A 12,832-nucleotide genomic window follows, 5' to 3' on the forward strand; every position below is an offset into this window, starting at 1 on the left:
CAGATCAAACAATTCTCTTCCAATACCCAATAAAATAAAAGGAAAAACTGTACTGGTTAAGTGTCAGTACCAACAACAAATTTGAGAGATACTGACTGAGAGTATCCCTCTCCACCTCTTCTGAGTTGGAGGGAGGAGAAATCGCTAATGATGAGGTAAGGGTAAAACACAGGAAATAAACAAAAGCTAACTTTCTTTTTTTGTTTTTTGTTTTTTTTCCTGGGGGGTTTGCTTTGTTTTGTTTTTATTTTTTTGATAGCTACCTTTCTGATAAACACAGAGATTCTGGTGTGCTATGCTGAATTGGGGACCAAAATGAATCCCAACACAATCCCATTATGGAAACAGGATGTATTTACCACTATAAGTGTTCTATTTTAGAATTCATTCTAACAAAAATCTCAGAAGGACAAAGACTTGTATCATTCCAGATGAATTCTCCACTTTCTCCCTCACCCCCTAACTAAAAGTAAAATAAAAAGCCTGTATTCATATTGTAGCTCTCTGGGGAACACAACTAGGCAAAGATAAAATGCAAGGAGAGTAAAAAGAGATTTATTCATACCACATCAGAGAAAACAGAACATCACACACCAACCACATCAAAGAAAGCAGAACACCAGGTCAGGGTTGCCCACATAAAGCCTTAGTAACATGGGGAGGGGATAGAGAATGAGAAGCACAGAGATTATGCAAACATACTACTGAAAAGGAAAAGAAAAAATAGAGTCACTACATAAGAAGGGGAAAAGTCAGAGAGAGAACCCGATCTAGAAGATAATCTATAAAAAGAAAATGCCCTATGACTTCTTGCACTAAGAAATAAAAAACAAATTATATAAAAACAACAACAATAAAAAGCTAAGGAAAAACTGAGGACCAAATAACAAACATAGGTTAGCTCAAAAGAGAAGAAAGGCTTGAGCCAAAAATAGTTAATACATAAGAAAAAGACCAAAGATCAGAATAATACAAGAAAAGAAAGTGAATATGAAGGAGGACAAAAACAATTCAACATAAGATAATTAAGTTCCTGGGGCACCTGGGTGGCTCAGTTGGTTAATGATCTGCCCTTGGCTCACGTCATGATCCCAGGAGTGCCGGGATCAAGACTCACATCGGGTTGCCTGCTCAGTGAGGAGCCTGCTTCTCCCTCTCCCTCTGCTTGCTGCTCCCCCTACTTGTGTTCTCTCTCTCTGTCAAATAAAATCTTGAAAAAAAAATTTTTTTAAAGACGGTTAAGTTCCTGAAACATAACAGAATAAAAATAATACCTACCTGAATAGAATAATATTTTTTTAAATATTTAGTTATTTGACAGAGATCAAGTAGGCAGAGAGGCAGGCAGAGAGAGAAGGGGGAAAGCAGGCTCCCCACTGAGCAGAGAGCCCAATGTGGGGCTCGATCCCAGGACCCTGAGATCATGACCTGAGCTGAAGACAGAGGCTTTAACCCACTGAGCCACCCAGGCACCCCTAGAATAATATTTTTAAATGTAGTGTGTTAAGATGTCTTTGAAATGAAGAGCAAAACCTTCAGTTTAAAAGGAGATATAGGATTGTAAGAAAGACTAATATGGAATAATAAAAATCAAGAGATATTCTAGTTAAGGTACTGAACCTCAAATAACCTAACACAAAGTTAAGTAAAATAAAGATTCTAACCTTAATTTTTTAAAAGTGCTTTTTCATAATCTTAAAGAAATATTTTAGGAAATAATACTGCTTAAGTGACAAAACATTTATCTAAATTTAAGCAATTCCTCCCATTTCTCTTATTTATTTTCTTCTGTAAAGTTTGAGTAAAATTAATTTGTATGTCTACATGTTACACTGTAATATGATCCTATTTTTAAAAAATTAGATGTTTGTGGATGCACACATCTCCATTCTTTACCAGATTCTATGCACAAAAATGTATCTGAAATGACAATCACATAATTTTAATGATTATTTATTTATGGGTAGGTTTTGCATAATTTTTCTATATTTTTCTTTGCATTTGCTGTATTATTTGAATTCTGTATCATGAATACGTACCATTTTTATAAAAATAGTAACATTATTCTTTAAAAAAAAAAGAAAGGAAGAAGGATAAGAGGTTACTACAAACAGAAATGAAATGAGACATTTCCAAAGTTGCTTCCAGTGCCAGAATTATAACAACCTGTCAACAGGTTAACAAGGCACACAGAGAACTGCAGTGTGGGAGAATAACATTAAATTTGAAAAAAATTTTTTGAACCTAGTCCAAAAGAATTATTATAACATTTGAAACATTAACATGTAACAATGTAACAAACATAATGACTTTACCTTTAGCTAGTAAAAATGTGATCCAAGAAACTTTTAGCACCAACACAGAGTTTATTTCAGTAGATATCCTAGTAAACAAATAGAAAGCAGAAAAAAATTTTTATACTGACAGTTTTCCAACTATTTCTTCTTTTTGCTTGTTTTAAATTATAGGCCTAAACTGACTGCATAAGAGAATACAATCAATTTTAAAGGCGTAATTTACACAGTAACTCAATTTGTCTCAATTAGTGTTTTCACCAAGATATTTATATTTAGCCCAGAGAAAAGAATATATTTTGTGAAGGAAATATTTAATATTTCAATTCTAAACTAAAAATATGCACAAGAAGTGATATACTATGATGTACTTTGTTTCCAATTACTTAATACTTTTCTGCTCCTTGCTTTCTAATTAAAACCAACACTTTAGCAGAAAAATAGAGGTTTGGACAACTCTACCAATTTAATACTATGCCTGATAACCTGTTGATATTAACAACCGGAATAGATTAATATAATGAATAAACACATAATTTCCCATTATATCAATCATCTTCAATATTACCAGGTCAATGGGGCAGAAAATCTCTTATTCTGTTTCCAAGCAAAACCTCTAGAGCTCTTACGTGGGTATACTGTTGGAGCATGTATCATACATTTAAAAAAATAATTTGGAAATTTTAAGATACACTGTCACATTTACTCTTACACAAAAACTATGTTCTTGGTATTAATAAAGTTAATAAAATGTCAATAGCAGACACTCAAAAAAGATTAACTCAGTGAATTTGCATTTTTCCCAGAACTGGTGATACGTTGCACTGAATCTACTTCCACCCTATTAGTTCTCCTTGTAGTAAAAGGCACATATTTCATACAATTTTCTTTGTGAGAAGATAAATAATCTACATAGGGTTTAAATCTATGACCTTAATTTATGACATAGCATGCTATAATCAATCAAACTAACCCTGGCATTATCAACATGTTTGGGATTCTTCCAGAAAAAATCTTTTAAAATGCCAAAAAGATAAAAATAACTTGCTCTGAACTACTTACAAAGTGCTGGGTTGTGTCAAATATATAAGTTCACATGTCCTAAAACAAAGAAATAATTATATTAGCATTATGGCTTTTTTAAAAGTTACTTTAAAATTTTTTTTCATAATGTAAAAATCAATCTTATGATGCTTTTTTCATCTTATTTCAAGAAGTATACATTTTTGGGATGCCTAGGTGGCTCAGCTGAGTGTCCAATTTTGGGGTTTTGGCTCAGGTCCTGATCTCAGGGTTGATGGATGGAGCCCCGCACTGGGCTCCAAGCTCAATAGGGAGTCTGCTTGAGATTCTCTCCCTTTCCCTCTGCCCTTCCCCCTGCTCATGTGCACACTCTCTCCATAATAAATAAATCTTTTTTTAAAAAGTATACATTTTTTTAAAATTATAGAATTATTTTAAAAAGTTAAATTTTTCCAATACATGACACTTCACACATCACTGTAATATCTAATTACAAAAGGACTAGATTTTATATGTGCATTTGTAACTCAGAATACATTTTGTAATTAAATCTTGATTTAGTTAGAATCCCAGATCAGGTCATAAAAGCTTACTTAACTAGTAGCCTCACTAAAATAACTCAACTAAAAGTACTATAAAACCTATTTATTTAGGACAATGGCAGAATTAGAATCTTCGCAGACCTGCCTCCCAGTATAACTACAATTCATTGAAATTATTTAAAAAGTCATTTAAAGTCTCTGGAAATTCTCCTAAGGGCATACAGCAAAAAAGGAAATTTTTTTTCAAGAAAATGTACTAACTCCTGGCAAGAACAAAAATTGTGGAATTCAAAGCAAAGCTCACTTCCTCCTCTCCAGCTCAGCATTATAAAGCTCTACCTTGGGCAGGTGCAGCCAAGTAGGTGCAGCCAAGACACAGGACTCCTTCTCTCCTCTGCTCCCAGCCTAGGACCATCACTCTGGGAAAGAAAGGTTACTAGCACCTCTAATCATCCCGAACTTTGAGTTGTAGAAAGTCTATCCCAGGCAGGAGGAGCTGAGAGGTCTGGGGCTCCCATCCTCCACTTAGCCACCACGTATACAGCAAAAGTTCTATTCCAGGCACAGCAGATCAATATTGGGGCCTTGACTTCTCTTACTCCAGTCAATTCACAGGATGGAGGTTTCAGACATGAAAGGCAATCTGAGAAAACCAGAGACTATTACCTCTCCTCAGTGATACTCTTTTTTTTTTTTAACTTTAGAGAAAGCAGGAGAGAGAGAGAGAGAGATAATAGGCACAGTGGGAGAGGGAGAAGCACACTCCCTGCTGAGCAGGGAGCCCAACTTGGGGCTTGATCCCAAGACCCTGGGATCATGACCCAAGTGAAAGTTAGATGCCTAACCAACTGAGCCACCCAAGAGTCCCTCTTTTTTTTTTTTTAAGTTTATTTATTTATTTATTTATTGAGAGAGAGAGAGAGAGAGAGAGAGAGAGCTAGAACGTGCATATGCACAGGGGCAGAGGGAGAAGAAAGAGAGAATCCTAAGCAAGCTCCATGCTCAACTCAGTGCAGAGCCAGCCACGGGGCTGGATCTCATGACTGTGAGATCATGACTTGAGCTGAAACCAAGAGTCAGCTGCTTAACAATCTGAGCCACACAAGCAACCCCTCAGTGATACTCTTAAAGCAAAGGTGACATTATAAAAGAAGACACTGTCCCCATGCTGACCTCCCAAGCAGTGGCACAAAAATGATGGCCAGGGGAGAGGTAAGTCTTAAGAGATAAGAATTTTTTTTTTTTTTTTTTTAGTTCAAGAAAGAGACACAGAGAAAGCAATAATGGGGAGAGGGGAAGGAAAGCAGAGGGAGAGGGCAGGAGACTTGAGCACTGAGCCCTATGCAGGGCCCAATCCCAGGACCCTGAGATCATGACCTAAGCCGAAGTCAGACACTTAACCAACTGAGCCACCCATGCAACCCAAGAAAAAGGAGTTCTGAAGCTCTCTCCAAGATAATTAACTTCATTTGGAACATAGTGTGGGGACTTTCAAGGCTAATTGCTATTGAAAACAATGGAAATTTTGGTGGTGAACAAGTTAAGAGGAAGCTAACAGTTCTATGAAAGCAACAAGCTAAATTCTAGACCACCAAAGAGAGAACAAGGGGAAGTAACAGCTAAGAAGGGCTCTCCTGGAAAAAGAACAAGCCTCAAGGCTAACCTCAAAGACTATTCTTGCAAAGGGAGCCAAATTTAATTGGATCAGACTGTGAAGCAATTTCAAACATGGGGTATTGTCATAAACAGCAGAATAGTCAGCAATTAGTGGAAGGTAACAGCTAGGTATTAATAAGAGATCGGGGGTTGGGGGGGGAATGCCTGGGTGGCTCAGTCATTGAGCATCTGCCTTCAGCTTGGGTCACAATCCTGAGGTCTTGGGATCGAGCCCCACATCTGGCTCCCTGCTCAGTGGGAAGCCTGCTTCTCCCTCTCCCACTCCCCCTGCTTGTATTCCCTCTCTTGCTGGGTCTCTCTGTTAAATAAATAAATAAATCTAAAAAAAAAAAATAAGATCAGGGGACAAGACTGTCAAAAAGAACCCTTTGAAAATGACTCACCTCAGAGTAACTGCTGCATACCCAATGGCTACACTGAAGAGCCATAGCAGAGGCTACACAGTATGGAATGAACAGACCTCATTGAAATAATGCAGTGAGGTCACTAAACAAATAAACAACCACAACAGAAATCCCCAAGAGAAAGGATAATCAGTACCTAGAATTACTACAGTGTTATAAAAAATGTTCAGTTTTCAAAAATAAGTGAAATACGTAAAGAAATAGGAATGTATGACCTCTACATGGGAAAAAAGCAGGCAAAAAAAAAAAAAAAAGAAAGAAAGAAAAGAAAACCAAAAAAACTGTATTCGAGAGACCCCTGGCGCCAGACTCAACAGAGACTTCAAAAGAGCTACTGTAAATATACCCAAAGAACTAGAGGTAACCATGCTTAAGGAAGAAAGAAAGGTATTCTAACATTGTCTCATCCAATAGAGAATATCAACAAAGAGAAATTACTTGAAAAGAATCAAATGGAAATTTAGGTTGAAAAGTACAATAACCAAAATGAAAAATTCATTAGATGGGCTAAACAGTAGATCTGAACTGGCATAATGAGGAAACACTAAGCTTGAAGATAGGTCAAAAGAGATTATGTTGCATGAAGAACAAAGAGGGGGAAAAAAGAAAAATAAAGAGGTTCACAGAAAAGTGGGATACCAAAAAATACACCAATACATGTGTAATGTGAGTATGTGAAAGAGAGCTGGGGTGAGGAGGTGCTGGGGAGTGGAAAGAGCAGAAAAAAATATTTAAGGAATGAGCTGAAAACTTCCCAAATCTAATGAAAAACATTAATCTATACATCCAAAAAATATAAAGTCCAACTAGGATGAATATAAAGAAATCCACACCCAGATATATCATAGTAAAATTGTTTAAAGACAAAGAGAAAAATCAGGAAAGCAAAAACAGAAAAATGATATAACACATATAAAGGAACCCAATAACATTAACAGCTGACTTCTTATGAAACAATGAAGATCAGAAGGCAGTAGGATTACATATTAAAGGTGCTTAAAGAAAAAAATAGTTAACCAAGAATCACATCCAGCAAAACTATCTTTCAAAAGTGAAGATGAGGAGCACCTGGGTGGCTCAGTTGGTTAATCAACTGACTTGATTATTACTTGATCATACCTGATCAACTCAGGTAATGATCTGGGAGTCTTGGAATCGAGCCTCAACATTGGGCTCCCTGCTCAGCAGAGAGGCTGCTTCTTCCCCTGTCCCTCACCCCACTCCTGTGCTCTCTCTCTCAAATAAACAAAATCTTAAAAAAAAAAAAAAAAAAAAAGACATGAGTATGCCCTTTAAAAAAAAAGTGAAGATGAAATAATGACATTTCCAAGCAAAAACAGAGAATCTGTTGATAACAGACTCACTTTACAAGAAATACTAAAAAGTTCTTCAGGCTGATGAAAACGAGTAATCCAAAACTGTAATTCATATTCACATGAAAAAACAAAGAGCACTGGAAAGGGTAATTATGTTATGATAAAAGATGGCATAATTGAATATTCTCCTTTCTTCTCCTAATTATGTAAAAAGCAACCGTATAACACAATATGTATACAATTATATTGTTAAGCCTGTAACATATAGGAATGTGGTGTATTTGACAATACACCAGCCCAAAGGAGGTGCGTAAGATCAAAGCTGTATTGGAATAAACAAAGGACACTAGATGGTAAACCAAATCCATGGGAACAAAGGAAGAGAACAAGAAATGGTAATAAGACAATTAAGATAACAAACTCTATAAATATACACTCACTTTCCTCTATACTCTCAATTACTTTATAAGATACAACAGAAATATCTATAAACCGATGAATGGATAGACAAAATGTGGTAAACCATACACAATGGTTTACTCCATTATAAAGAGTAACAAAGGATTGAAACATGCTACAATATGGATGATCCACGAAAGCATGCTAAGGAAAGGGGCCAGTCACAAAAAATATGTAAATAAAAAATCTGTATTAGAAAATTACTATCTTAGGGGTGCCTGGTGGCTCAGTCAGTTAAGCAACTGCCTTGGCTCTGGTCACAATCCTGGGGTCCTGGGACAGAGCCCCGCATTGGGCACCCTGCTTGGTGGGGAGTCTGCTTCTCTCTCTCCCCCTGCTCCTCTACCCCACTCATGTTCTCTCTCTCACTCACTGTCTCTCAAATAAATAAATAAAATCTTTAAAAAAAAAAAAAAGAAGAAAACTACTATCTTATAATAAAAAGCTGGTAGTATCAAGAAAGAATTTTTATATAGAAAAGATGTTTAATGTCTGATGCAGTTTTAAATTTATTTTGTAACTTAATGTAACTCATAATAAAATGCCGTCATACAGTAAAAGATAATTGCATTCATTATAAATCTGTGCTTAAATGGTACCACAAGCAGTTGCAGCTATTGAACACCTAAAATGTGGCTAGTGCAAATGTAGTTGTGCTATAAATGTAAATTACACACCAAAGTATTCAAAAATACTTAGTATAAGAAATAAAGTAAAATATTTCATTTATAAGTTTCATGTTCTTATTAAAATATAACTCATATGACATAAAATTAATTTTAAAGTGTATAAATTCAGGGGTGCCTGGATGGCTCAGTGGGTTAAAGCCTCTGCCTTTGGCTCAGGTCATGATCTCAGGGTCCTTGGATCGACCCCTGCATTGGGCTCTCTGCTCAGCAAGGAGCCTGCTTCCCCCTCTCTCTCTGCCTGCCTCTCTGCCTACTTGTGATCTCTCTCTCTCTATGCCAAATAAATAAATTTTTGTAAAAGTGTATAAATTCAGTAATTTTTAGTATATTGACTTTGATTTGCAACCATTACTATCTAATTCCAGATATTTCCATCACCCCCATAACAAACCCTATACCTATCAGCAGTACTCCCCATGCCTGGCAATCACTAAAAATTTACATTCTGTCTCTATGGATATGTCCGTTTGGACATTTCATACAATGAACTATATGGCCTTTTGTGTCTGGTTTCTTTCACTTAGCTTAATGCTTTCAAGGTTCATCCATGTTATAGCATGGATATTATAAACAATGTTGTTATAAATATTAGTGCTCGAATTTTTGTGTGAATGATACGTGTTGAAATATTTTTGGATATATGGGTTAAATAAAATGTTAAAATAAATTTCACTTATTTCTTTTAACTTTTTGTTATGCAGCTACCAGAATATTTAAAATTCATGGCTTATGTTATTATATTTCTCTGTGACAGCATTAATGAACCTAAAAATAACTTTAAAAGCTACCATTTATCAGCCATCAAAAAGAATGAAATCTTGCCAATTGCAATGAAATAGATGGAGCTGGAGAGTATTATGCTAAGCAGAATACGTCAGTCAGAGAAAGACAAATACCATATGATTTCACTCCTATGTAGAATTTAAGAAACAATACAGATGAACATAAGGGAAGGGATATTAAAAAAAAAAGAGAGAGAGAGAGAGAGGGAAGCAAACCATAAGAGACTGTTAATGATAGAAAGCAAACTGAGGGTTGCTGGAGGGAAGGGGGGGTGAGGGATGGACTAGACAGGATAATGGGCATTAAGGAGGGCACTTGTGATGAGCACTAGGTGTTACATGTAAGTGACGAATCACTAAATTCTACTCCTGAAACCAGTATTATACTACCTGTTAACTAGCTAGAATTTAAATAAATACTTAAAAAGCTACCTCTTTTTACACACTTAGTATGTGCTGAAAAGTGAGCTAACCAATAATATCGTCTTACTTAATTCTCACAATTACCCTACAAGGAGAGTATTACTGGCTACATTTTAGATTAAAATTGAGGTTTAGAGAGATTAAGTAACATTTCCCTAGCTTACACAGTCAGTAAGTGACTGAATACTCATACTTAGATCTGTTTAGTTTTTTTAAAGTCACCATAATCACGATGGCATATTGCTATATCTACACACACACACAGTCTGCTCTGAAATGAATAGGCTTTGATGTCACAGTTAATTTTCCTAACTGTTCTTCAGTAAAGGTACAAATAAGATAGAAAAAAACTCTGCTAATTCACTTTAAGGCCAATAAGCACTAAATTATCTCATATAACAAGTTAATAAAAATTCTAAATCCCTTTTACAAAGGGCTGAATGATCTTTTAAGGCCAGATCTGACTGTCATTCCCAGCTTAAAATCATGCAATGATTCTATTGTCTGCAGGGCAAAGTCCAAGCTCACTAGCAGTCTGATCCCTTCCTACCTTTCAGCCATCAGCAATATCAAAGTACATCATCCTGCTGCTTTGCCTTTGGACACATGTAATCACTCTGCCTGGCAAGCTCAGTCCCAATTCCTCCACATTTTGTTTGGTGACTTCATCCTTAAACCTGTTCAGACGCTGCCTTCTCCTAAAGTTTTTCCTTGATCAAAAGCATCCCACAGGGGTGCCTAGGTGGCTCAGTGGGTTAAGCCTTTGCATTCAGCTCAGGTCATGGTCCCAGGATCCTGGGATCGAGCCCCGCATCGGGTGTTCTGCTTAGCGGGGAGCCTGCTTCTCCCCCTCTCTCTGCCTGCCTCTCTGCTTACTTGTGATCTCTCTCTCTGTCAAATAAATAAAATCTTAAAAAAAAAAAAAGCACCCCACAATAACCCTTCTTGCCCTTAAACACACACAATATTTTGCGCACTATGTAATTTCTACTTCTCACATAGAATCCTCTACAATAGAGCATCACATGCATCACTGCATTATTTTTATTAAAAAACATAATTTAGTTGCTATATTTACTATAATCATAGTGTCACTAGATGTTTTATGTCACTAACATATAGCTGAGTCACTTAGTTAAATGCTTGTTGTAATTTCTTAATTTATTTGCAGTAACAGCTGATAGCTAGCCTAAAATTGCTTAAGGAATATTCTACAAAATACTATTTCCAGAAGTTAATTGATATTAAATACATATAAGCATATATTAGTAGTCTAATAATTTAGGAAATGATAAATTCAACAGATTCAACATATTTTATTATACACAACTTTTAAGAACCCTGGTTTGCAAATGTACAGTCTGACTCTTTAAGGGGGATATATTATGTAAATTTTCCTAAACAGGGCCAGAAATTTTTTTGTTTTATAAACATTCCTGGAGGGGCACCTGGCTAGCTCAGTTGGTAGAACATGTGGCTCTTGATCTCTGGGTCAAGAGCTCAAGCCCCACATTGGGCATACTTAAGAAAAACAAAACTGAAAACATTAGTGGAAAGTTTACTGTTTATTACAGGTACTGGACTCAGCACCATCTGCATTATCTCATTTAGTACATTAAAAAACGTAACAGGGTAGCCACCATTATCAACACAGTTTACACACGAGAAAACTAAGCAATAAAACTAAGCACTAAAACTAAGAACTAAAGTCAGGTAACTCACTTGTCCAAGATCTTACAGTACATGTTGGAGCCCAGAGTAGAATACGAATCTGTCTGACTCAAAAGATTCCATTCTCTTCAACATTAAACTGTACTAGAGCCTCTCTTTTTTGGTAGGGCATCATACTAGACTGTTGTAGAGAGAATTTTTGTGAACTCTAATTCTGAACTCTACTTGCTAATCTGAAATAGCCAGTGTTTTACACTGGTCTAAAGAAAAAAAACATAGGGCATAGAGGGTAGGAAGAACTCAAATATTTCAGAATTACCCATATAATATTTGACTTTCTTTCTTTTCTAACTTCCTTTAGCCCCCAAAATAATTGTAAATACAATGTATCACTAGAAGGTATGAAGGGTAAAGAGGTAAAACAGAAATAAATATCCAAGTAGATTTCTGATCTCAGTGAAGCAAAAAACCTAGAAGTATCTAATTAAAATTATTATAGCAGGGGGAAAAAAAATCAGGACTGCACTCCAAGTCATTCTCACTAAAATTCTGTATCTAGAAATAACCTGATAATAATAGATTTTGAGGTACTAGTCTTTACAGAATAGATTTTTTAAAAAGATTTTTTATTTTATTTATTTGACAGACAGAGACCACAAGTAGGCAAAGAGGCAGGCAGAGAGAGAGGAGAGAGGAGGAAGCAGGCTCCCTGCTGAGCAAAGAGCCCGATGCAGGGCTCGATCCCAGAACCCTGGGATCATGACCTGAGCTGAAGGCAGAGGCTTTAACCTACTGAGCCACCCAGGCGCCCCCAGATAGATTTTTTAAAATATTCGCTTAGAGACATTTTTGCTTAATATATTATACTGGTAACATATCCTCTTTAGAAATGTAAGTTACTCATACAAAACCCTGGTTAACATTTGGTACTTCTTTTCCAGTTACTGTCATTCAATACATTAGTGTCAATACATTACTTTATTCAATAAATACAACCTCTTTCTGCAGTTATAAGCACAGTATATCCTGCTTTATTTATTCAGCATTAGAAGCATTTTTCTCATACTGTTCTAGTCCTCATCAAATTTTATATTTAATATTAGAACCATTTTTGCAGATTGTTAATATTCCTCAGCAAATTTTATTTTACCTTTATAATATTTAGTGTTTAGATTATATTTATATCTTACTCTTTACTGAATAAATAGGTTGTTTCCAGCTTTTCATTGGTTTAAGTAATATTATGATAAAAATCTCTAAAGCTTTTTTGTATTTAAGATAACATTCTTAGGATAAGTTCCAAGATATGAGTTAAAAGGCCATAAACAACTTTAAGGGACAGAAGCATTCAGAAAAGTCCCAGTTAGGTTAAAAAAAAAAAAAAAAGGAGGAAAAAATTATATATACCACATAATTTACATAAAACAATATCCAAAAGAAAGAAATATTCTAAACATGAAAACTAGTTATCTCCAATATTAAAATTTAGGGTGATTTATATTTTGTATATGCTCTTCTGTATTTTCCAGGTGCTTTATAATTAGTCTACATT

The 12,832-nt window shown here is 35.6% G+C and overlaps 1 protein-coding gene across 1 annotated transcript in view; it reads right to left on the bottom strand.

Annotated features, from left to right (window-relative positions):
- The window catches only part of LOC111146911 (RB transcriptional corepressor 1), a 157,200-nt gene that overhangs the window by 110,024 nt on the left and 34,344 nt on the right, over nt 1–12,832 (bottom strand). Inside the window, exons 5-6 of the mRNA XM_022502668.1 lie at nt 3,357–3,395; nt 2,316–2,383 (exon numbers count right to left, since the gene is read on the bottom strand). Coding sequence (XP_022358376.1) covers nt 2,316–2,383; nt 3,357–3,395 — 107 coding nt within the window. The remainder of the gene's footprint in view (nt 1–2,315; nt 2,384–3,356; nt 3,396–12,832) is intronic.

This window comes from Enhydra lutris, unplaced genomic scaffold (genome assembly GCF_002288905.1).
Source record: "Enhydra lutris kenyoni isolate GAN:26980312 unplaced genomic scaffold, ASM228890v2 scaffoldscaffold15, whole genome shotgun sequence".
NCBI classification, from domain to species: Eukaryota; Metazoa; Chordata; class Mammalia; order Carnivora; family Mustelidae; genus Enhydra; species Enhydra lutris.